This window comes from Pan troglodytes, chromosome 11 (assembly GCF_028858775.2).
Source record: "Pan troglodytes isolate AG18354 chromosome 11, NHGRI_mPanTro3-v2.0_pri, whole genome shotgun sequence".
NCBI classification, from domain to species: Eukaryota; Metazoa; Chordata; class Mammalia; order Primates; family Hominidae; genus Pan; species Pan troglodytes.
In genome coordinates, this window is record NC_072409.2 from 65,243,801 (window position 1) to 65,270,985 (window position 27,185).

The 27,185-nt window shown below is 40.5% G+C and overlaps 1 protein-coding gene across 8 annotated transcripts in view; it reads right to left on the reverse strand.

The window, feature by feature from the left end:
* Positions 1-27,185, reverse strand: part of TRPM6 (transient receptor potential cation channel subfamily M member 6) — a 163,738-nt gene that overhangs the window by 34,241 nt on the left and 102,312 nt on the right. For all 8 annotated transcript variants that reach the window (XM_016960963.4, XM_009456736.5, XM_063787774.1 and 5 more), the window contains 6 exons: positions 24,313-24,487; positions 23,996-24,110; positions 17,519-17,712; positions 13,329-13,461; positions 3,569-4,704; positions 3,266-3,378 (listed from right to left, as the gene is read on the reverse strand). In XM_016960963.4, coding sequence (XP_016816452.2) covers positions 3,266-3,378; positions 3,569-4,704; positions 13,329-13,461; positions 17,519-17,712; positions 23,996-24,110; positions 24,313-24,487 — 1,866 coding nt within the window. The remainder of the gene's footprint in view (positions 1-3,265; positions 3,379-3,568; positions 4,705-13,328; positions 13,462-17,518; positions 17,713-23,995; positions 24,111-24,312; positions 24,488-27,185) is intronic.

Sequence of the window (27,185 nt, forward strand, 5' to 3'; positions counted from 1 at the left end):
CAAGTGGGGTTTATCCCAGTAAGGTAATTTAATATTCTAAGAATTCTAACATTATAAAATTAATGAATGAAATTCACTGTAAAATAACAAAATCAAAAGGAGAAATATCTGATCACCTAAGTAGATACAGAAAAAGCATTTGACAAAGGCTAATATCCATGAATGATAAAAATTCTCTGAAAACTAAAAACAGAAGGAAAGTTTTCACCCTGATAAGGGGCATCTATAGAAAAACCTATAGCTAACCTCATTCTTAATGGTAAAGGATTAAATGCTTTTCCCCTAAGAACAGACACAGGAAAAGATATCTGCTTTTATCACTTCTAGTCAATATTATACCAGAGGTTCTGTTGAGTGTAATCAGGCAAGAAAAGGAAATACAACATGTCCAGATTGAAAGGAAGAAGTAAAACTATCTATGTTTGTAGATGACATGGTCATGTATACAGAAAATTCTTAAAAAGCTACACAATATCTACTCAAGTAAAGAAGTTTAGCAAGGTTGCAAAATATAGGACCAGTATTAAAAAATTTCTATATACCATAAACAAATAATCGGATATTAAAATTGTTAACTAATGGCAGTTATAATAAAATTCAAAAATATGAAATAGGGATGCATTTAACAAAATATGTGCAAGATCAGTACTCTAAAAGCTATAAAACGTTACTTCAAGAAGTCAAAGAAGACCTAAATGGAGAAATACATCATGTTCGTGAATCAGAAGACTCATTATTGTTAAGATGTCAACTTTTCCCACATCGACATATAGATCTATGGCAATTCTATTCATAATCCCAGTCCACTTCTCTATAAAAATTGACAAGCTGATTCTAAATTTATATGGAAATGCAAAGAACACAAAATAGCCACACTTTTTGAAAAAGAAAGAAAATTGACCTTTAATATATGGCTAAAAATTTATTATAAAGTGGTATTCAAGATAACATAATATTGGCATAGAGATAGAAATTGATCCATACATATTGTGACCTATATGGTCAATTAATTTTTGACAAAGATGTCAAGGCAACAACAGAAAAAAGATATCTTCTATTATTGTTAATATGGTCAAGAACAGAATTGAAAAAGATATCTTTTAACCAAAAAATGGTAGAAAATTTTGATATTCATATTCAAGAAAGAAAGAGAAGGGCAGAAGAAACTCAATTCTTAGCTATCTTCATATACAAAAATTACCTCAAAATGGATTATAGACCTACAAGCAAGAACTAAAACTATAAAATTCCTAGAAGAAAACATGAGAATAAGTCTTAGTGATCTTGGCAAAAATATTTTAAATGTGATACAAAAAATCATAGACTATAAAAGAAAAGAATCAAACACTTAATCAAAAAAATTATGGTTTCAAAGGACGTTTATGAAAATTAAAAGGCAAACCACTGAGACAAAATATTTGCAAAAACATCTACTCGAAAAAGGATTTATATCGAACATATATTTTTAAATGCTCACAACTTTATAATAAGACAACAACCCAATTTTTTAAATGGGCAAAGATCTGAACAAACATGTCACCAAAAATACCGTCATGCCCCACATAACAATATTTCAGTCAATGACAGACCACTAATACAACGGTGGTCCCATAAGATTATAATGCAACTGAAAAATGCCTGTCACCTAGTGACATTACAGCTGTGATAACATCGTAGCACATTTTGTTTTTTATAAATTTAGTGTAGCCTAAATGTACAGTGTTTATAAAGTCTACAGTAGTATACAGTAATGTCCTAGGCCTTTGCATTCACTCACCGCTCACTCACTGACACTCCTAGAACAACTTCCAAGTCCTGCAAGTAAGTGCCCTATATAGGTGTACCAATTTTTATCTTTTATACTGTACTTTTACTGACCCTTTCTATGTTTAGATATGCTTAGATACACAAATACCATTGTGTTACAATTACCTAAAGTGTTCAGTACAGTAACATGCTGTACAAGTTTATAGCCTAGGAGCAACAGGCTACATCATACAGACTAGGCATGTGGTAGGTTAGACCATCTAGGTTTGTGTAAGTACATTCCATGATGTTTGTGCCATGATGGAATCACCTAATGACACATTTCTCAGAAAGTATCCCCATCATTAAGCAATGCATGACTGTACAGAGGGCAAATAAACATATGAAAAGATGCCTAGTAGCATTAGTCACTATGGAAATACAAATGAAATTGTACCATGAGATACCACTACACATTCACTAATATGGCTAAAATTTAAAAGATTTGAGTATACTGAATTCGCGAGTGCTATGATTTGAACGTTTGTTCCTTCCAAAACTCATGTTAAAACTTAATTCCCAGTGTAATCATATTAAGAGATGGAGCCTTTAAGAGGTGAGTGGATCATGAGGGCTCTGGCTCATGAATAGATTAATTCATTCATGAGTTAATGGACTAATGGATTATGGAGGGGATAGGTTATTTATCATGAGAGTGGATCTGTTATGAAAGCCTGTTTGGCTCTCTCAGGAGCCTCCCTTGCCATGTGATGCCCTGTGCCACCTAGGATTTTGCAGAGAGTGTCTACCAGCAAGAAGTCCCTACCAGATATGTTCCCTCCACCCTGGACTTCCCAGCCTCCAGAACTGTAAGAAATAAACTTCTTTTCTTTATTAATCACCCAGTCTTAGATTTCTATTATAGCAACACAAAACAAACTAAGACAGTGAGGATGTAGAACAGCTGAAATGCTCATAAATTACTGGTGGGCATGTAAAATGTTACGTTTACCTTGGAAAGCAGTTTGGAAGTTTCTTCAAAAATTAAAAAACACTTACCATATGACTCTGACATTCCGTTCCTAAGTATTTACCAAGGAGAAATTAAAACATATGTCCACAAAAAGACTTGTACACAAATGTTCATAACAGCTTTTTTGGAATAGCCAAAAATTGAAAACAACCCAAATGTCCTTCAACATGTTAGCAGACAAGTAAATTGCAGTATATCCACTCTAATGACTCTTAAATTTATATCTGGGTGTGGTTGTGTATGCCTGTAGTCCCAGCTACTTGGGAGGCTGAGGTGGTAGGACTACATGTGCCCAGAGGTTCAAGGTCAGCCTGGACAACATAGCAAGACCTCATCTCTTAAAAAGAGGAACAAATTATATCTTCAATCCTTTCAACACAATGTTATTTTGTGTAGATGGCACTTTACAGTAAAGATAAATCAAACTAAGATAGGCCACTACCTTGACTGCTCAAAACCTAAAAGACAGAATAACAGTACACTTACTGGCACCTGGAGTCCTTGAGTATTCTTCTTTTTCTTTGACAGTCTCCTGTCTTTGGTTAGCATTTTCGCTTTGACCCATGCTCCCTGCCCTATTTCTGAAGAGCCTGAAAGATCTGCAAGGAAATGGTCTACATGAGAAAGTTGACAACAGTAAGTGGGGAACATTTTGTTTTACAGAAAAAGCTGAGAGAATGGGGAGAATGACAATGTGGTTAAGAGTCACAGATTTAAAAAACAAAACAAAACAAAACCAGTAGCAATGCAAAGGACTTAATGCTGATATTTTAAATGTTTATTCCTTACTTTTAATCTTACAGATCTTCATCAATTTCTCCTCCTTATGGAATCTAAAACTATGACTCCTAGCGAAGGGCCTGTATCTGCGGAGAGGATTGATCCAAAAGGATGTGTTTGGCTGAAGCCATGGTCCCACCTCTGAGCATTCACTACTCTGGGCCGATCTTGTTGAGTTATCAGATAGGGAGCTGTCCTGGGCCTGCTTCTGGTGCTGTTCACTCCGAGAGGAATCACTGTCACAAGTGGAGGGCAAGCAGGTTTGCCACTTTTTCTTGATGCTAAACACACCAGTTTCATCACCTTCTGAAAATGCCCAGTTTACATATCCACCTCCAGTTTGCATGATCTTGGCTTGGGAAAGAGGGGAGCTCATTGTCATGGGTTCAGGTGTGCAACTCAAAGTGGGTAGCACTTGCTCCGCCTTGTCTTGTCCATCCAGTAAGTGAGCAATAGGCTCGTGCTTTTCCTTGGGTTCATCCACTGATGCCCAGTCAGAGACAATTGGGGTCTGCCCAGTCAGATGAACAAGAACCTCAGTCTGGATGTCCTGTTCAGTTGCCAGCACATCTGGCACAGAGGGTCTGGACAGAGGCAAGACAGTTTCTGCTGAAAAAGGAACTCGCTTTAGATTAGAGGGGACCAGAAGAAACTGGCCATACTTTGAGTGTGCTTGCCTGTTAGGAGACACCCCAGAAACCACTATACTACTTTGTGTTTCTTGCCTTTCCTGGTCGTTTCTTACATTTGTAGCCTCTCTTTTACTGTTTGTAATCTCAAGAAGCGCCCCCCTCTGCACTCTTGGGGGATGCCGGCCTCCAGCCAGGCTCCTCAGCAAAGAAGAGGGCATGCTATAATACTGGTATTTCTTCTCTCCAGCGATCTCCATGCTGCCTAGAACCTCTGCACAGATGACATTGCTCCAGCTGTGGGGAAGTTTTTTGCAAGTAGAATGCTTTCTCTTGGCCAGGAGAGCCTCATCCTCTTGCAAAGTGTCAACAGCAGAAAGGACTTTTAGGGTATCCACAGTCAGGGCAGAGAGATCCTGCAGGTGTCCCACCTGGCTGTCCAAAGACAGTAAGGAGTCCTTTATAAAAGACACCTTTTCATTCATTTCTTTCAGCTGGAAGTACATCTCTGTAACCCTAGTGGTGAAGGAAGGGAGAAAACCAACAAGCACATTAAGCCAGTGGGAATTTGCTCTCTTCCTACCTTACTTCCATCCTTAAATGGCTCCTGAGCCTCAGCTGCTTCCCTAGGTTAAGTCTGTCTTTTGCCTTCTTCTTTGCCCAATACATAACTCTCAACTCAGGTGATCTCATCCATTCCTATAATGCCCACTACTACCCACAGGAGAGGAAAAACTTACATATCTACATTTCCAGCCCTTATTTCTTTTTAATATTTCAGAACCACATTTCCAGTTCCAGCTAATGATTCCTTCAATTGTGTGATCAATCATCCCATTTTTACTCATTAATATATTTATTCATTTACATGACAAACACTTGAATACTTCCTAACAGCAAGCACCGTACAATTTTAATGCATGTAGGAGATCCTGAGGAAGAAATAAGAATGACAGAAACAGAATCAATAATCAAATATGTAATTAAGAAAAAGAAAAAAAACACAGATCTTTAAAATTAAAAAAAAAAAAAACTCTAACTCTACTGTTCAAACAGGCTTCCCAAGTTTCAAACAAAATCCATTTTAGAAGACTTATATTCAGAAAAAGCCTAATGCAAATTTTTAAAGTTGTTTTGAATACTTTAACCCAAGATTATGATGTTCAGTCATTGATTCATGTAAAAGCAACACAACACATGTTCACCTTTCAAATGTAAATGTAAGTTGCAAGTAAATTGAATTAAATGTAACAATTAGTCCAAGTGCAACGGCTCAGGCCTGTAATCCCAGCACTGTGGGAGGCAGGTGGATCACTTGAAGTCAAGAGTTTGTGACCAACCTGGCCAACATGGTGAAACCCCATCTCTACTAAAAAATACAAAAATTAGCTGGGCATGGTGGCAGGCACCTGTAATCCCTGCTACTCAGGAGACTGAGGCGGAGGTTGCAGTGAGCCAAGATCACGCCACTGCACTCCAGCCTGGGCGACAGAGTAAGACTCCATCTCAAAAAAAAAAAAAAAAAGTAAAAATTAATTTAATTGAGAGATGGTTACTATTTGTCTGTACATTTCTTTGTAATTATCTCTGTATGTGGATGAGGTTGGTTTTGTATCCCCCTAAAAGGATATGTTGAAGCCTTAACCCCAGAACCATAGAATGTGACCTGATTTGGAAATCAGATATTGATAGAGTAATCAAGTTAAAATGTGATCATCAGGCTGAATCCTAATCCAATATGACTGGTGTCCTTATAATGTGAAATCCTGATACACACACACAGAGGGAAGACGATATGAAGACACACAGGGACAAAATGGCCATTGACTAGAATGATGCATCTACAAGCCAAGGAACATCCACGGTTGCCAGCAAACACCAGAAGCTAGAAGAGGCAAGGAAGGATAGCAACATCGGAGAAAGCACGGCCCTGCCAACACCTTGATTTTGGACTTCTAGCTTCCAGAAGTCTGAGACAATAAAGTTCTGTTAGAAGACACATAGTTTTTGGTATTTTGCTGCAGCAGCCCTGGGAAACTAATGCAGCTATCTAAACTTCATGAGTGATGGAATAAATTACAACATGTATGAGTTGATTACATAAAAAGAAACTTGTATGCAAAAATAGAATACAAAGGTTTAAAACAAAAATAAATTGGAAAACTGTATTCTAATAAATTTGATGAGGCATTGATATCTCTTGATTAAGCAAAAACTTTCACAATTTATTGAGGAAAAAAAATTACAAAGACTCCCAAGGACATGAACAGATGAAAGGATACAATACAAAAGGTAAGGAAACCCAGTAAAATAGTCAACCTCATTAGGTAATCAGAGATGAAAATTAAGATAATAATGAGTTCATCTATATCATAACAGCATTTGTTTTAACCTAGCAAATTAAAAAAAGAAAAAGTGAAACAACTCAGTGGTAGCAAGGATGGAACATAGGGACACAATATTATAAAGGAAACATAATCTTACTATGCTAAAGCAGACAGATATGTTTGTTATATTGTGAGATAGAATATTATGCATCCATTAAAAATCATACATTGTTGATAATTATTTTCTTGGGCTATTTCTAGTGGTAGAGGCAGGGCTGGGGATGTCTATTATGTTCGGCATTATGTTTTCAAATTTGGTATAAAATTTTAAGTTCAGAAACAATAGTTAAAATATATTTACAAAGTATATGTAATTAATTGGAGAAAATATTTTTGATGTGTTAAGAGCAAAAAAAAAAAAAAAAACAGGATACAAAATAGTATCATTTTAACTGGAAATATGTGGAAGACTAAATTTTAAAAAGCCAAAATTTTCACAGTGAACTCTGGCATATCACATTGTTTTTTCTTTCTTTTCTTCCCTTGTTTCGTTCTATTATTTGGGGGAGAGGAGGTATAGTTTCAGTTTCTCAATAATGAAAATCTTCAATAAACAAGATTAAAATAAAGAAACAGCATGGGAAGGAACCTAACCAATTGTGTCATGACTGACATGACCATTGCAGAAATGAAACATGATTCCCGCTCTTATCTGGGGGCAGGGAGAAGTCGTGATTACGCCATGAAGAGTTTAACACTCAGCTGTAACAAGCACTTCCCAAAATAGTGTTAGACTTCCCATCTTTAGAACACATCTCAAGTCACAGGGATTGAAAGAAAGATCTTCCACTTCCTCTTTCTGGGAGCTTTGTAAATAGAAATTAAAGATAAAAAGAGTGGCACCTTCCATTTTTATTATATTCTATGTGAGTAGAACCCTCTCTTTCTTGCTTCTGCTATAGAATTCAACTTCTATAACTCAATAGAGGCTTAACAAATGCTTCCTGACCTTCTGGAATCTGCAAAATTAGAACTGGCAAGGATGATGTGGGAAACAGCACAAAATATATGTATATTCCCTTCCAAATATGCTTAATTAGAGCCTCTCCAACCAGTGAACTGTTTCATCTAATTCAAAAACAGTACAGTCTGAACACCAGTAATGGAGACTCATTAAGTTCCATTAGCAGCAGTCACATCGAATGGATACAATAGAAACCAGCAACTATTCACAGCCACAGGTAACATGCTACAATAGAAACCTGTTAGACAAACAACCTGGTCACCCTCAAATCAGGTCCCTTGCTTTTATAGACTTATTTTCTAAAACTTGATGTCCCATGAAACATATTTTAATTATATTGCTGGACCACCAACGACATTAATTTAGCCTTTCAGTCATTCTGACACATAAAATTTATAATTTTAGTTTCCTCCATGCAAGGTACGAGGATGGAAGAAAGATGAGAATGGTAATTGTTTTATTATGGGCCTTTAGGCAAGATGCCTTAAAATGAGATAACGGCAAGTATAATTACAATCATCATGAAAATCACCATATTCACTGAGTGCTCACTATGTGCCAAGCATTTTATAAAGGTTCTACCTGTACTGTTTTATTTAATCCATGTAACAACCCTATAAGGTAGGCATTACTATTATCCTTTCATAGAAAAGAGCCTGGGTCAGCCGGGCACAGTGGCTCATGCCTGTAATCCCAGCACTTTGGGAGGCTGAGGCAGGTGGATCATCTAAGGTCAGGAGATCAAGACCAGCAGGGCCGATATGGTGAAACTCCATCTCTACTAAAAAAAAAAATAGCCGGGCGTGGTGGCAGACACCTGTAATCCCAGCTACTGGGGAGGCTGAGGTAGGAGAATCACCTGAACCCAGGGAGCGGAGGTTGCAGTGAGCTGAGATCATGCCATTGCACTCCAGCCTAGGCAACAAGAGCGAAACTCCGTCTCAAAAAAAAAGAGAGATTAGGTCACATAGCCAGAGTCACATGGCCCATGAAAATGTCAGGCATCAAACCTAGACAGGCCGACTCCATATTCAGTGGCATTGACCACTGCCTTCTGGTACCTCTCAGCAACTCACCTAGGATCTAGGCAATTTCTTTTGGGGGTTCCTAGAGTACCATGAAGTACTAAATGAACAACAATTCTCATGCTGGGAGGTGTCACAGATGTTCCTCAGTAAGGTTTCATGGTCAAATAGTGGTGGGACCTGCTTAAGCTATAACTGTACTGATGAATTACAATGCACATTATGTTAAATATTTTTTAAAACCACAGCATTTCCGAAATATAATGTACCAAACATGCTTAATGTGGAAAAACACCTAAAAGCATCTTACTCCACAGAACAGAGAAAGGGAAAAGCTGACTTACACTACTAGAATCAAAAAAGAAGTTAGAGTCCCAAATAGGGAAAGTAAGATTTAAAACAGCCTTGCTATGTTCTCTTTTTCCACTGTCACAACTCACTTGATTCGAGAAGGATATAGCAATCTCTTCTTCAGAAGTAGGCTAACGTGCAAAATCCTCTGAATCTTTTTCCCTTCCCTCTTCAAACTATTGCTCAGTTACCTCAGGAAATATTCTCCCCTCTTTCCCATACCTCATTTATGAGGTCCCCATAAATGACCTCAACAAAGATGACAGTATAAGAACAGTGCCACTGAGATAGCTCCATCAAGAGGGAAAATAGATTCTATTTTGAAGTTTAATTAGAGCTGCAGGCTCAGATGCGGTAACTCACGCCTGTAATCCCAGCACTTTGGGAGACTGAGGCAGAAGGGTTGCTTGAGGCCAGGAGTTCAAGACCAGCCTGGGCAACATTAGCAAGACCCTGCCTCTATAAAAATGAAAAATTAAAAGTTAGCTCAGCATGGTAGCATGTGCCTGTAGTCCTAGCTACTTGTAAGGCTGAGGCAAGAGGATCGCTTGAGCCCAGGATTTCAAGGGTGCATGAGCTCTGATCACTCTATCTAAATAATAATAATAATAAATTAGAGCTTCATAACCAAATTCTAAATCTCTTGGAAGTACCCATAATTTTCAGACGGTACATATCCATTTAATTTCTAACCCTCTACTCAAATCCCAAGAAAAGAATCCAAGAGAAAGACAATGCTTTATGATGGTTAATGTTTTTAGGATTTTATCATTGAATTGTTTATAAATGTCTGCTTCTCAATTTTCACTCTATGTTCCCTTAGTTTATGATACCGCCTTCTTCTAGTTCTCTTTATACTCCTCTGAATGGTTATTTATGGTCTTCTCCATGAGTTTCTCTTTGCCCATTACAGGTGTTGGCACCTCCCAGGATTTAACTCTCAGCTCACTAGGTTCCCTCACTCTTGCTTCCTGGGCATAATCGCTTCCTCTGTCATACTTTTAGTTTCCTACAATAGGCAGATGACTCCTACAGTTGACTGTCCCAATAAGCAGATGAGCTCCTCCACCAGTTCAAATGCTCCCCAGGGGCTTCAGATGCACACATCCAAAGCCTCCTGAACATCTCTGGCTAAATATACTACAAGAATCTCAAGGTCAAGAAATCTAAAACTTATTGCTTTCTCCTCACACCTACTGTGCCTTCTTTATTTCGGTGGTGCCACCTTTCACCTGATTACCCCACTCTTTTCTGAAAGTCGTGCTGGACTCTATGCTCTCCCTTAGCTCCACATCTGATCCTTAACATGCCTAATGAATTGTTCTTTCTAAATGTCATATTCACCCCTTCCTTTCAATCCCACCACCACCACCCTTGGCGAGGCTGTGGACACATCAGTGCACTGCACTATTCTCTCAAATGGTCTTCCTGGTTCTTATTCTGACCCCCTCAAATCCACACCATTACTGAAGGTAAATCTGTCCATATCTTTGTCCACCTAAAATCCTTCCTTAGTTTATAGTTTAGAGTAAACGGCTCTCCATAAACTTATCCCAGTTCATAATCTTGGGGAGGCAGGGAGGCTATCCTGTCCACATCTCATCTGTTCATCCCCCTTTCCTTAAGGGTTGGAGGGGAATTTGTATTTAAAAAGAAATTATACTAACAATTTTGAGGGGCCCATTTTTACTTAATAATAGATAACTTTCATTGTACTCTTACTATGAGTCAGCACTCTGCCACACAGTTCATCTATATTATCTCATTTAATCCTCACAGCATCTCTAAGAAGTAGGGCTATTTCTGGGGTTTGTTTGTTTGCTTGAGACGCAGTCTCATTCTCTTGCCCAGGCTGGAGTGCAGTGGTGCGATTTCAGCTCACTGCAACCTCTGCCTCCTGGGTTCATGTGATTCTTCTGCCTCAGCATCCTGAGTAGCTGGGACTACAGGCATGTGCCACCACTCCCAGCTAATTTTCTTTGTATTTTTAGTAGAGACGGGGTTTTGCCATGTTAGCCAGGCTAGTGTTGAGTTCCTGATGTCAAGTGATCCACTTGCCTCAGCCTCCAAAAGTGTTGGGATTACAGGAGTGAGCCACCTTGCCCGGCCTCCATGTCTATTTTACAAATAAGAAAACAGCCTGGCATGGTGGCTCACGCCTGTAATACCAGCACTGTGGGAGGTCGAGGGGGGCGGATCATGAGGTCAGGAGATCCAGAGCATCCTGGCTAACACGGTGAAACCCCGTCTCTACTAAAAATACAAAAAATTAGCCGGGTGTGGTGGCACACACCTGTAATCCCAGCTACTCGGGAGGCTGAGGCAGGAGAATTGCTTGAACCCGGGAGGCAGAAGTTGCAGTGAGCCGAGATCACGCCGTGGCACTCCAGCCTGGTGACAGAGTGAGACTCCGTTGAAAGAAAGGAAGGAAGGAAGGAAGGAAGGAAGGAAGGAAGGAAGGAAGGAAGGAAGGAAGGAAGGAAAGAAGGAAGGAAGGAAGGAAGGGAGGAAGGAAGGAAACCAAGGAGGTTCAGTAAATTTGCCTGTGTCCATATAACTAGTAAGTGCCTGAAGCAGGACTTCATCCCAGCTCCGTAAGCTCCTAATACGAGTCTATGCTTCATACAAAACGGAGAACAAAGCTTGCCCGTCGGACTCAATGAGCATAGCTATAAAGGGGCGCAGAACGTGTAGAAGAAGGAAAGAGAAATTCATATAACTATGGACTAAAGATATTATGTAGGTGAAATCAATTTTTGTGGACTCAATCTTTGATATTCAATTTTTTCTCCATATTAAATTTAATCTGAAATTCAATCAGGCACAGAAACACAGATTTATATAAATATGGTACCAATAGAGAAGTCCAGATTTATATAAACATGACTTATGCCTATAGTGAACCATTTAGAAAGTTCTTCATGAGATTCAGTTTAAGTAAAGCCATATTTAAGGATTCATATCTCTCTATCTGATATTTGGACATCAGAAAAAAACATGCATAATTAGATATAATACATCATAGTCAGTTCCATGTATGTTCAAAAATAGAGGAACACATTTAACTTCTGTCAATTTGCTTCCATTTACAAGAACAATTCTATGTTTTAAAAAAATGCATTTCATCACATATAGCCTTCCATATTTTCACACGATGCCATGCACCCACAATTAGTAATAAATCCACAGTAACTCAGATCACATTATAGCTTCCTAATATGTTCAGTCTCTCCAATATGTCTCCTCCTCTTTCCTCAAACCTCTGAATGTCCCCCATACCGCCTGCCTCCCTCAAAATCCCACACACAGGCACACCCAGCCGACGACTCTGCCTCAAGACCTGGGTCCCCACCAACCTTGTCTGCCTTCCCGTCTACTCTGGCCATATCCTGTCCCGTTCCCCTGCTTCGGGGAAAAAGCCAGACCCTCCATTTTCCCAGCTTCTTAGGGACTTCTCTTCAGCAAATGGCCTCCTCCCTCCACTCCTGAGTTTCTCCCTTGCTGGTGGATCATTTTCAGGACCATGCTGTTTTATTTATTGCCACATTAAGCAAAATCCAACAAAAAAACCTTACCGTGTCCCCATACCAAGCTTCCCTGCACCGTAATACTTCTCCCAAAAGCCACCTGTAATTGCAGTCTCTGCTTCTCCTATTCTGTCTTCACCCACTTCAGTGAAGCAGCCGCCAACTCCACTGCACAACAACCGCCGGTCAGACGCCCTGAGAACCCCACTCCCCATCCAACCAGCACCCTCCATCTACCTCCTCCTCCCCTCTGGCTGCTGCCAGACACACCATGTGGCCTCAGGCGGCTGCGCTTGCTGTTCCTTCCGCCAGGGGCGCTATTCCACCAGACGCCCCTGCCTCGCCCACTGCCTCACTTCCTTCAGGCCTCCACTCAATGCCCTCAGAGCGACTTCTAGGACCAGACCATCTAAACAGTCCACTCAACCCCCAGCTCCGCTAGATTTCACGCCACCATCATTTCCTGTTCTCTCCAGCTACTTTATTTTTCTTCATAGCTCTTTTACTGCCTGATAATCAATTACAAATCTATTTTTGTGGTTCCTTACTTAGGTTTTGTTCTCCATCCACTTCATTTCTCTCACCACCTACACACATGCGCGCACACACACACGCGCGCGCGCGCATGAATGTAAGTCCCATGAGGACAAGGATTCTTATGTCTTATTAACCACTTATTCCTAGTAACTAAAAGAGTGCCTGGAATATAGTAGATGCTTAATAAATATACTTTGATTACATGAATATTATATGTTATTAAATGTTTCAAATTATAAAGAACTCAAACCTCTGGGATTTGAAAGTAGATCTTTCTACACCTTTAGATATTCTAGCAGAATCACGTTGTGTTAGTGGTTTCAGAATGGAAAAGATTTATATCTTTTACCTTTCTGATGTCACTCGGATTCGTTCCTCACAACTACAATTCACATCTTCCATCTTCTCATGGAAGTATTTTTCCACGCACTGCTCCTCAAAATCATGAAGTTTTTTCAGATCCTCCTTACTGAGGTAGAGTTCTATAGAAATAAGTATGAAACACAGAAAGAATCATTATTCACCTCAGGGCATGAGTGGCTTTTCTTCCACTTGTATTGAAAATGAGAAACTATAGCCTGTTGTGATAAAAGTTTGTCACCTTGTCAAACTATTTCTAATATTAATGCAGAAACAGCACCAGTAAACAACTAGGAGCTGGGCGCAGTGGCTCACGCTTGTAATCCCAACACTTTTGGAGGCTGAGCAGGGGTGGATCGCTTGAGCTCAGGAATTAGAAACCAGCCTGGGCAACACAGGCAGACCCTCTCTCTACAAAAAAAATTTCAATATTAGCTAGGCGCCTGTGGTCCCAGCTACGCAGGAAACTGAGGCAGAAGGATGGCTTGAGCCTGGGAGGTCAAGGCTGCAGGAGCTGTGATCACGCCACTACACTCCAGCATGGGCTAAAAAGCGAGACCCTGTCTCAAAAAAGGAAAAGAAAAGAAAGAACTGGAAACACCAGCCTGGGTCTCTCCTACTCATTCTTTGAAAATGACTCATATATAGAATTCTTTCTCTTCAATATTTTCACAGGTTAGAATGCTTTCACATTTAACAAAAATTCACTGCGTTTATATGAAAATGGGGAATCTGTCTTCTTTTCTCTCTGCCAACACTTTCTAAAATTAATTAAATTTTAATTGATTCATATTAGATGTACATATTTTTGAGATACATGTGATAATTTGATACATTCATATAATCACATCAGGGTAATTGGTGGCACGAGCCTGTAGTCACAGCTACTCAGGAGGCTGAGGCAGATCACCTTAAATATTTACCTGTCCTTTAAGATAGACACATTTGAATTATTCTCTTCTAGCTATTTTGAAATGTATAATCAATTAATTTTAACTGTAGTCAACCTACTGATGGCAGGGCATGGTGGCTCACACCTGTAATCCCAGCACTTTGGGAGGCCGAGGCAGGTGGATAACTTGAGATCAGGAGTTCAAGACCAGCCTGGCCAACATGGTGAAACCCCACCTCTAGTAAAAATACAAAAATTGGGGGTTTCCTCTCTCGGCTTTGGAGCCCCCCTCCCTCTATCTCTGTACCGGGGAGCTTCTTCCTTCTTATTTGCCTATTAAACTCTCAGCTCCTTAAAACAAACAAACAAACAAAATTAGCTGGGTGTGGTGGTCCATGCCTGTAATCCCAGCTACTCAGGAGGCTGAGGTGGGAGAAACATTTGAACCCAGGAGGCAGAGGCTACAGTGAGCCGAGATCGCTCCACTGCACTCCAGCCTGGGCAACAGAGCGAGACTCCATCTCAAACAACAACAACAACAACAACAACAACAACAAAAACCCTACCGATCTATTGAACACTAGGTCTTATTTCTTCTATCAAAGTGTATATTTGTGCTCATTAATCAACCTGTCTTCCAACTCTTTTAGCTATTACAATGACAGTAAATAACCAATAGGTTAAATGCAAGATTAGAAGAAGGCAGTCTATTGAAATTAATCCAGTAAGTATAAGAAAGTTTTACCTTGTTACGCAGAGTTTGTGCATACTAAATCCTTCTACTGAAGAATGAGATGTTATTATTACCATTCAATGGCCAGTCACAGCTGTATACCTTCTCTGACACAATTATAAATAACTCATTAAAAAGACACATCACTAAGTGATATTATAAGGCTAACACAATTCTTCATCAAACTCCAGCATTCACATTTGGTCTATTACCTTGGCTTTCACTGTTGCCTAATAGAATAATATACCATCTTTTAAGCAAGTTTATAATACTTAGAAAATATATAAATGAAGTGATGCTGCTAAAAGGATTAAATTGGAAAGTTCTCTTTCTTGAATGGTTTTGCTTACATTAGGAGAAAAAGAACTAATACGATTCTCCAGAATTTATTTAAAATGCAATTGTTACATTATTTTCTGTTAAAATTAATGACAAAAAATCTGAATTTTAAATTGAAAACATGGCTAAAAGTATTATTCAGCTGTAAAATGTATTCACAACTCAGGTATACAGTGCTTTCTGATTTAAATGGCAGGAAAAAAATTCTCAGACACTGAAAAGATTCGGTATCTCCCATCCCCTACCCAACTCTAATGTCTTCTTTCACTAAAGAATCTCCTATGAGCAAGAAACTTTACAGGTGTCATGATGTGAACCGTATGTGGATCCCTGAGAGCAAACAATCCAGAGTAATTCCAATGACAGGCGCAGCTTGCAGTATGTGGTGCTTTCCTGTAATTGTCCGCAAGGTGGCACTGCTGCCCCTTGTGTAAATGTCTTTATCCTCAATATAAAGGATCAGAAGCAATGTTATGAAAATTCAACAATGTTCCAGAAAGCTCAGGGTGAATTCATTTTAAACTTTACTTGAGTTTTATATGAATCATCCTATAAGCACAGACCAAGGTGAACCCAGGAAACGTTCTTTCATGTGGTACTAGGAAGTCTGGGCAAGTCCTAGTCAATTCCAGGATTTATCAAGCGATTCACATTCTGCTATTAGGTTGCAATGGTTCTGCAGCCAAAGCCTGGGACGTCTCTCTATTAGCAGCCTGAAATTTACAGTATAATTATAAGCCTTCAAGTTAACTTCAGGTATGCTTTGGCTTTCGTACAAAGGCTGAATCTCTTGGTCAGGGAGCAGGGTATGAAAAAGAAAAAAAAATCTTTAAAGTGACTTAGGAGGAGAAAAAATACTTCACAGAGTCACCTACCACCAGCAAAAGCATATCACCCTGTCAACCCCATAATATACTGCAGGGGATGACCTGTCCCCCTAAGGACCTACCTAAACACATAAATAGCCCGCTGTCCCCTTAGCTGAAACTCCTGGAGTCCAGAGTATTTTAGAATTCAGAACTGTTTTTTTCTAGTTTCAGAAAATTAATATAGTGAGTATGTCATAAATGAAGTGAAATCCCTAGTTAAGATTAAAGCAATCCCTAAAATCAAACATATTGCTATTTTCTGCAGCCAACATCAATGAATATTCATACTACAAGAAATAAAGAGAATAAATGGCTTCACATCAATTCTCATCAGCCTTTTTTGGCCAAATGAGTCTTTCCCCAATTTGTGAAGAAAAAAGGCTTTCAGTTTTCAGAGGTATTTTAGATTTAGGAATTGGGAAGAGGATTGTGCATTTATGCCCCCTGCTTCCTGTATTTCTGGGAACTATCTAGAAATGGGCCTGGTACCAATTGTGGAACTGCTTGACAGGAACTACAGAATAAAACCACCAAACGCAATGTTCTCTGACAACAATTAGTACGATAGTCATATCATGCAGTGAAGATCTGGCTAAACAAGATGAATTAGAAAAACCTCAAAATATATAAGCTTATGAAAAAACACAAGTGAGAACCCCTATTTCCGCATCCTGACTCACAGTGTTGCCCAGGCGGAAGTGGCTATTCACAGGCATGATCATGGTGCACCCCAGCTTTAAACTTCTGAGCTCAAGCAATTCTTGTGCCTCAACCTCCTGAGTAGCTAGGACTACAGGCATGCACTACCGCACCCAGTTTCTGAGTTGAGGTTCTTGAAAATAAGAAACATCCATTTCAGAATCATCTCCATGCTCAGTAGATTAGAGAACCAGAGGATCGTGACTCTGGTTAAAGCCCAGCTTTGCTTATCTTTTCTCTTAGACCCCAAGGCCTTCTGTAACTCCATTCTGTCTGAATTCCATCTTCCACAACAAGGAGAACAGTACACATCACATGACCACACTCTAGGAGTTATTCTGATGAGTTCTCCGGTCAGCAGAGAAAACACAAGTTTTCCATGTGACATAAAGCCTTTACACAATCAAGCAGAGATTCTCTTCCTACCTATCCCTTTCTAAGTATCCGTTCATCTTGGCAAAAGGCACTGCGACCTTATAATGAGGTCAATATATTTACTTAGACCCAGAGCATCAGCTGATAATCTATTGTCAGGGAACTCCCAGAGCCCCACAGTGCCCTGAACTTAATTTATAATACTCCAGTGCATCTTTGCCTTGAATCCTACTTTTTGCTCTCTTTCTCCTGCCTCACATAGAACAACTTACTTAATCCAACGTCACCCTCTTCTTGGTCGTGAGGAGCTCGATGACAGCACAGGCGGCGGAGGAGAAGGCCCACGTGGCTCAGCAGGATGAGAGGTGGGGGCAGCCAGGGCTTCTCGTGGTAGGTCATGATGTAGCGATAGCGGTTGTATTTCCACAGATTATTTGAAATGGATTCCATATCTAAGTAAACGTTGCTGTAAGATGAAGTAAGAGAGGGACAATGTTTTAATATGAAGTCTTGAAAGGTAACAGAGTCTATATTTTCCAACATTTATGATTGGCTCACCTGACATTACCGGCAGTTACCCAATACAAATACTATCCACGTGTTTACAATTCTTCTTCCACCAAACAAAATATATTAGCTACCTTCTACAGTGAAACATGCTAATCAGAATAACAAGCAGAAGGCAGACATTACAATCAGAGAAAAGAAAATGCCAACATTTTCAGTGTAATGAACAGAAAATCCATTCTGGAACTCAACACTATTCTCAAGTCACCATCTCTTCTCACATAAGAAGCTCTTTTTCAGTCCATAATTCATCGTTTATGGGAAACAGCTTTAATGTTCCTCTGTATCATCTACCTAATGTCAAATGTGAGAACTGCTAGAAAAATCCCAGTTAAAATATGCAAACAGAACAGTGTTAGTGAAGAAATGGAAGAAGAATCAATTCATCTTAAAAAGCAGAGCTTCTATTAAAATCCAGACAAATTATTTACATTAACTTTACAATAAAAGTAACTCCTTATTGGTAGGTCACTTTGTAGTTGTAACATGGAGATAGGATGGTGAATGTTGATATTATAGAACTTGCCATGGGGGTAATGATTGGAGGTACAGTTATTCTGAAACAATATACCATCCTTAACTACTTAACTTTAAGTATATAATATGATATAAGAGGAACAAAATAAGATGTCCATCTTAATATTTTGCATAGACTAACAAAATTTAGTTTCTTTTTAAAACAATTCTTCTTCTTGCAGTGTCAAAATTTTAGTTTATTTAGAGAAAGATAGCAGAGTAGAACTGGAGGAAGGCAGCCAAATTTAGCAAATAAAAACACAGATAACCCTAAACTTGAACAGTGATAAAGAAAAGGAACCAGGATTATCCTGGAGAAAGCCATCTTTGGGTAAGAATAGAAGTTTCTCAGAATCCATAAAGAAGGTGATTGAAACATAGATGACTGGGTTATATCAGGAGTTCTCAAGCATGTTTTCTGAACCAGCAGCAGCAGCATCACCTGAGAACATGTCAGAAATGCACATTTTTGGGGCCTGGTCAATGAGTGGGAAACTCTAGGGTTGCACATGCTATTAATAGCAGTTTCACTCCAACGTGACAACAGCCTTCCACCAGCAGGTGGCGACTTAACAGTGTATTTAAATTTTGGGGGTTGGTTGGTTTGTTTTTGTTTTTTTCAATTATTTTATAAAGAATTGTCTGTAACCGGCTCCTGGACAAGTAGTCAGATCTGGGTTTGGTCACTTTGTATGGTCTTCAGTGTGTTCATCTCTAACGTGAGAAATTTGTCCTATGCGAGGATTTCTCAACTTCTTTTTTGACACTGGACATTTGTTGTTGTTGGCCAGGAGGCTCACAAAGAGGCCTTTATTTATCTAGTTCAAAGTATACACTACCACAGTCTTGTTTGCTACTCCTTCTACTAAAATAGTTCAAATCAATGTTTCTACCACACTATCAAAAAGTTATATTTCTTTTTGTCTCCCCACATCAGAGTGGTTGAATAGAAGGTAGAAACAGGCCAAGAGTCCATAGGCTCCCAGCTCTAAACAGTGCCAGGGCAGGAAGGGGTGGCTCCAGGTCTCACTGTGGCACCTTCTACAGAAAATAGACGTAGCTGCCAGGCCCGGGGACAGAAACCAGACATCCCAGTATATCTCCAAAAAGCAGCACAAATACTTTCCCCCACAGTATGAAAAATAGACACCTCTAGCACTCTGCAGTCGTGCATTTAGTTTTCTTTAAGAACAAACAAATCAGTAGTTATGTATCCTGTTTCCTCAAGTTTCAAGAAAAAAAATGAAAGGTCACTCTTTTCTCTTTAAACACTGATGTGTAGCTAGCAACTTGGATAAAAAGGTGCCACCCTACAAAATGCGCTCAGCATATTCTGATGCCAGGATGGGCTTGGCCGCCTGGGCTGGGGCTAGAAAGGAGACCTCCAGCTGTCCCAGTGGAAACTGAAGCCGAGTGTCGGTGCTGCATTTGGCTTCAAGATCGAGAATCAGAGCCTTTGAAATGGAAAGGGGGCATCTGAAAGGGCACCCCCACCAGGGGCTTTTCAGAGCTAAGGCTCCAGAAGGAAGGGGTCGCCCTGCTAGTGACAGAGCTGGGAGTCACTCTGAGCTGCAGCCCCCGCAGGATCCCCCTGTGGGAGGCCCCATCTGACCCTCTCCAGCCCATGGCTCTCTGCAACTGCCACCTATACTCAGGTATATGGCTTTGCTGCTGCTGGCTTTTAAAATCAGCTATTATGTTTGAGATGTGACTGTCACCAACAGAATTCTGTCCTAAAAAGCCATCCCAGTGCCATGTTGGCTCAGGGGGCACCAGCTTTGTGCTGCCTCCGTAACAGGCAGGAGAGTTCTCAAAGCAATGTTCCACTGATCCCTGGACGCCACTGCAGCATTAGGGACAGGGTCAGTCCCCTGGAGGGGAAAGGTGGCTTCAAGGCTGTTCTCTGGGCCATTTGCAGGAGATCTGCAGGTACCAGGAGCCCGTACTTATCGCTTCTTTCAGTGGTGGCCAAGCCAACCAGACCCAAACATGATGCACACGGGCTCCCAGACTTGGCTCCCACTCAAAATTGACCCACACCCCTTGGGCTGCTCTACAGTTCTTTGGACTCCAAGACCCAGAAGGGCCTCTGCCCAGCTGCCTGCTTGGGCAAGACTCACTGGGTACCATGAGCAGCAGGTGTTCACCCAACCTCGAGTGTACACCCCTAGTGACTGGGAGTGCACCACCTCACCAGGCAACACTCCTTCCCAAAGAGTCCAAAGAGCCTCCTGGTGACACCCACAGCAGGAGCATCACGCCATCCCATCAACAGCCCCCACTTACCTTCCTGGGGCTAAGATGCGGGGTGTGAGCCTTTCCCCTGAGAGCAAACGGGCAGTGAGACACTGGACATTTTTAATAAACAAAAATCTCAGACTACCAGCCTGGGCAACATGGTGAAACCCTGTCTCTACCAAAAATACAAAATTTAGCTGGACATAGTGGCATGCACCTGTGGTCCCAGCTACTCGGGAGGTTGAGGTGGGAGGATTGCTTGAACCAGGGAGGCGGAGGTTGCAGTGAACTGAGATCACACCACTGCACCACTCCAGCCTGAGTGACAGAGTGAATCCCTATCTCTCCCCATGCCCCCACAAAAAACTCAGACCCTTTTATTATCTGATCTATAAAAATAGCTATTATAACTAAACACCAGCAAATATTCCAAGTTCCTAAAATGGTTGGGCTAAGAGAGATGATGACTATCATATAACAAGCAGGAAGGTATGTCTTCCCATGTTTAGGTAACAACACAGCAGTCACTTGTTTTTTTTAAAGAATTTTGATTTACTTTGCTGACTCTCAACCCCTGTCTTCCCTACTTTTGTTACTTGTTATATTTTCCTCTTCAGTAAGATAAGCAAGGAATCAAATACCTAGCACAGTGCCTGACAGTTAAGAGGCATCTAGAAAATATGAGTTTCTTCCCATTACTTCACTTGGTTTCTTTTGTCTAGGAAACAAATATGTGTCAGGCACTCTTTTCAGTGTTTGAGGTAAATTGCTTGCTTCTGAGCAAGACGAGAAGAGGTGAGGAAGTGGCCCATACTGGTAGCTGCAGGAAGAGCATTCTAGGCAGAGGGTATAGCAAGTGCAAAGGCACCTGTATGGTCTGAAAAACTGAGGGGCCAATGTGGCTGGAGAGGAATGGGTCAGGGGAAGACTAGTGTGATGCATGATTTAAGAAGTGACGGCTGGGCGCAGTGGCTCACACCTGTAATCCCAGCACTTTGGGAGGCCAAGGTGGGAGGATCACAAGGTCAGGAGTTCAAGACCAGCCTGGCCAATATGGTGAAACTCTGTCTCTACTAAAAATACAAAAATTAGCCGGGTGTGGTGGCATGCACCTGTAGTCCCAGCTACTTGGGAGGCTGAGGCAGAAGAATCACTTGAAACCGGAGGCAAAGGTTGCAGTGAGCCGAGATAACACCACTGCAGTCCAGCCTGGACAACAGAGAGAGACTCAAAAAAAAAAAAAAAAGTGACAGGGGCCAGGCATGGTGGCTCACACCTGTAATCCCAGCACTTTGGGAGGCCGAGGTGGGTGCAGGAATTTGAGACCAGCCTGGCCAACAGGGTGAAACCCTGTCTCTACTAGAAATACAAAAATTAGCCAGGTGCGTGGCACACACCTGCAATCCCAGCCACTTGGGAGGCTGAGGTAGGACACCTGCTTGAACCTGGGAGGCAGAGGTTGCAGTGAGCTGAGATCGTGCCGTTGCACTCTAGCCTGGGTGACAAAAGTGAAACTCCGTCTCAAAAAAAAAAAAAAACGAAGTGACAGAAAAGCCAACTCACATGGGGCCATATAAGTCATTGTAGTGACTTAAACTTTTACCCAGAAGTAAAATGGGAGGCACTGAAGAGTTTGGAGCAGAAGAGTAATATCCTCTGATGTCTTCTTTTAAAGGGTCATTTGGACTACTGTGTTGAGAAAAGAATATAGGGAGTCAAAGACAGAAGCAGAGAGATAAATTAGAGGCTCTGTGGTAACAGTGGGGTAGTGAGAGGTCATTAAATCAGTTATCTATTTGAAGGTTGAGTTAACAGAAGTTCCTGAGAGTTTAGAGGTAGAGGTTCAAGAGACATTAAGAATGACTCCATGTACAGAATCATGGTGTAGAGCAGAGAAAAAGTAAGAAGGACTACTTAGTTTTTGGTGTAAACAACTGAAAAGCTGGAACATCAACAAAAACTCGTGTTCTTCCTCACAGATTTGGGAAAGACTACATTAAATATTATAAATAAAAGTATGTTGGGAAAGAGGGGAGATGAAGAGTTTGGGTATTTTAAATTTTAGAAATCTATAAAATTTCTAACTGGTGAAGGAAGGGGCCAGTTGGATCTCCATGGCTGGAGTTTAAGAAAGAGAACTGGGCTGGGGATATAAATTGGGTGTGCTCAGGATATACAGGAAACTGAAAGAGATCACAAAAAGCATAAATAAAGGAAGAGGCAGGTCCGGGCTCAGGGACATTCCAATGTTAAAAGGTTGGGGAGAAGATGATCCAGAAAAGAAGATTGAGAAGTAGTGAGAAGCGACAGAGAAGAAAACAGAGGGCCTGGTGCAGTGGCTCACTCCTATAATCCCAGCACTTAGGGAGGCAGAGGCAGGTGGATCACTTGAGGTCAGGAATTTGAGACCAGCCTGGTCAACATGGTGAAACCCCGTCTCTACTAAAAATACAAAAATTAGCCAGGCATGGTGGCAGGTGCCTGTAATCCCATCTACTTGGGAGGCTGAGGCAGGAGAATTGCTTGAACCCAGGAGGCAGAGGTTGCAGTGAGCTGGGGTCACACCAACTGCACTCCAGCCTGGGTAACAGAGCAAGACTCTATCTCAAAAAAAAAAAAAAAAAAAAAAGAAGAAAAAGAAAGAAAGGAAAAGAAAAGAAAAGGAAACGAAAGGAGAGGAGAGGAAAGGAGAGGAAGAAAGAGAGAGAGAGAAAGAGAGAAAACAGAGAACAGGGGAAGCTGGGAGAAAGTGAAGAAAGCATATCAAGAACTCCTTAACCAACTTGCAATTCCATCACTTGCTATCCTTTCATAATTGGAACTTACTGCCTAATCACAACTCAAGATCTCCTTGCATTTTGATGTTGTTACATTGTACTTTCCCCCCACAGTCAGTTCTCCATATCTGCAGGTTCTACATCTGTGGATTCAAATAACCACAGATTGAAAATATTTGGGGAAAAGAAAAGGATGATTGTGTCTGTGCTGAACATGCAGAGACATTTTATCTTTGTCATTATTCCCTCAACAATACAGTATAGCAACCATTTACATCGCATTAATACTATATTAGGTATTATAGAGAATTTAGAGATGCTTTAAAGTATACAGGAGGATGTGCCTAGGTTATATGAAATACTACACCATTTTCTATAAGGGACTGGAGCATCCATAGAGTTTGGTATCTGCAGGGGGTCCTAGAACAAGTCCTCCACAGATAACGATGGATGACTGCATTTATTATTTCACCGTTTCCCATGCTCCATGTCCTTCTTATCAGTAGTTTTATGTGCATATTTCAAAACAATAATAATAAACATAGAACACACAAAAATCAAAGGTTACATTCTCAAAGTACATGTGAATCTACTCAACATATCTGCCCACATTTGTTATTTAAATAATCATATTTAATTGAAATAACCTACTTGAAGAAAGCAATCAACAGGTTCACCATGATGATATATTGCACGAAGAGGTAGACAGCTTGCAAGAATGGAGTAAGAAAAGAACCAGGAGGGCAGGATGGCTGGCTTGAACAAACTACAAATAAAGAATTTTAAAAGAATGAAAGATAAGATGAATCACAGTCCTGCCACTCTAGACACACATTTAGCACATTAACTGCACAGAATACCATAAATTCAAACATTTTTAAGATTTAGATGATTGTTTTTCAGATTTATTTTACTCTTGTTAACTATGAAGGCACAATTTCTGCATGACGGTAAAATCCCATACACACCATCTATTTCTCCAGCATAGACTTCTCCGTATATCATCCAGTATGGCTCAAATACAATATCTCGAGCTAGACTCCAAGATGGTGGCTCCTTTGGCGAAAGGATGGCCTTGCGTGCCACTCCAAAGCTCAGCAGGACTATGGCCATGATGATCACAATATAGAACATGTTTGCTGTCTGCAAAAGAGCATAGTACAACCAGAATTTTACCACAGATTTGAAGTTCAAAAGAAACCACACACCAGCAGCCATCATAACTATACCTGCAAATAATAAGATTGTCTAGTCATTGACTAAAACACCCTTGTGCAGGAACAGCTAGACTTTCTTTGGCTAAACTCTTGTTTTCTCACACAGTATGCATTTCAAGTCAACTTGGTCTATGGAATAATATAAATGTGCTGAGAGGAGAGAATCTGTGCTTCTTTGTTTAAGCAGTAATGAATTGTGAACACTTTTTGATTAGCTAATATCTAAGTTTGCCTCCAGTTGGACCATAGGTTAGGAAAATAAAAATAAAAAAAATAGGGTATTGTTGAATTAGTCCAATGGCTCCTTATTCCCAGAATTGTCTTCAGGAATTGATTAGAGTCTAAGAAACTGATCAAGCCAGTTTAATTCCATCTACTAAATGTACATCAACTCAGTCCATTAGTTTACTGTAACAGACAGAGCACTCACCACAATTCCCATCATTATTTCAAGAGCTACTCTACATCTCTTAGCTTTCCTTCCATTAGGCTGGGGCTGTGAAACCTATTCAAGCCAGTGGGCTGTGGTTTGATGGTGACTTGGGCACTTCTTGTCCAGAGCAGTTAAAAGCCATTAGACTTTCTCCATCCCTCTCACTCCCTACCATAGACCTTAGGAGCTAAATGTTCACATAGCTATGTCACAAGACAAAGGGATCCCAGATTCCTGAGTCACTGCATAGAGGACAGCCCCCATGAGCACTCACCAAACCTTGCATTAGGGAGAAATACCCTTGTGCTAAGTCATTGAAATATATTGGTTATCTCGGCATAGCCTATCTCATAAAGACTAATGTCACCAAGACAAGAGAAAACATTTCTGGTCTAAGAGAAAAATGTCAAATAGGAAAAATCTTTGGAGTCCTGGAGGTTGTCTGTTTTCTGTCCTCTTTGTTTGTTTGTCTCAGCACTACCCTTCAATCTCCAGAACTTGCCCCTTCCCTGCCAGTAAGTATCCTAGAAGGAAAAGCCAAAGATGATCTTGAGACACTGTACTTATTAAAGCGTAGGTCTTAGGTCCTTGTGAACAGCCAGATGGAAAAAGCCGGCCGGGCTCAGTAGCTCATGCCTGTAATCCCAGCACTTTGGGAGGCCGAGGCGAGCGGATCACTTGAGGTCAAGAGTTTGAGACTAGCTTGGCCAACATGGTGAAACCCCGTCTCTACTAAAAAATAAAAAATTAGCCGGGCATAGTGGCAAGCGCCTGTAGTCCCTATTATAGGCTACTCAGGAAGCTGAGGCAGGAGAATCGCTTGAACACAGGAAGTGGAGGTTGCAGTGAGCAGAGATTGCGCCACTGCACTCCAGCCTGGACAACAGAGCAAGACTCCATCTCAGAAAAAAAAAAAGAAAGAAAGAAAAAGAAAAAAAGAAAAAGCTGACACAACTGTACGGCAAGCTCAGGTGACAGACTGGAGCTAGGTGGCCCAATTTTGAATCCTGGCTCCCCATATATTCCTTTGAGGAATTTGCTTAACCTCCATTTCCTTGTATGTAAATGTGTATAATAACACTACCTATCTCCTAAAGTTGTTACTAAGATTAAATGAGTTAATACATACTAATTACCTAGACCAGTGTGTGGCCTATAGTAAGCACGATTTAAGAGTGTGATGGTAGGGGAGAGTCAGTGAGTGATACAAGAATAAACGGATATTTTAGCAGAAAATACCATTGGTGGTAGCCTCACATGAATCTCGTCCTTGGGAATTACTGTGCTCAGAGACAGATTTGACTCAATCCCATACCATCTGGTCCTAATCAAAAGGGTAAGCTGAGTGTCCCAACCAACTAACTATGCAATATACTATCCAAGGTCATTTGCTAATACTAGTTTGTGGTTATATGGAAGGCAGTGGTGACATGATCTTGCTCGCTGTGCTTCTATAAATAATTCCAAGATAGTGAGGCACAATGGCTCATGCCTGTAATCCCAGCATTTTGGGAGGCTGAGGCAGGAGGATCATTTGAGCTCAGGAGTTTGAGACCAGCCTGGGCAACATAGTGGGACCCTGTCTATATAAATAATAAAAAATAATTAGCTTGGCATGATGGTGTGTGCCTGTGGTCCCAGTTACTCAGGTGGTTGAGGATTTCTTGAGCCTGGGAGGGTGAGGGTGCAGTGAGCCGTGATCGCACCACTGCACTCCAGCCTAGGTGACAGAGCGAGACCCTGTCTCACATAATGATGATGATAATAATAATAATTTCGAAAGTTAAACTATCGGATATAAACGATGAAGAACCATTAAAAAGAAGCCAGGCGTGATGGTGCATGCCTATAGTCCCAGCTACTCAGGACACTGAGATGGGAGGATCCCTTGAGCCCAACAGTCAAATCTAGCCTGCACAACATAGCATCTTTACAAAGAACACTAGAACAACAGGGTGACTATAGTTAATAATAATTAATTGTACATTTAAAAATAACTAAAAGAGTATAAGTGAGTTGTTTGTAATACAAAGGATTAATGCTCGAGGTGATGAATACCCCATTTACCCTGATGTGATTATTATGCATTGTATGCCTATATCAAAATATTCCATATACCCCATAAATACATACACTTACTTATGTACCCACAAGAATTCTTTTAAAAACTTTTTTTTTTTTTTGAGATGGA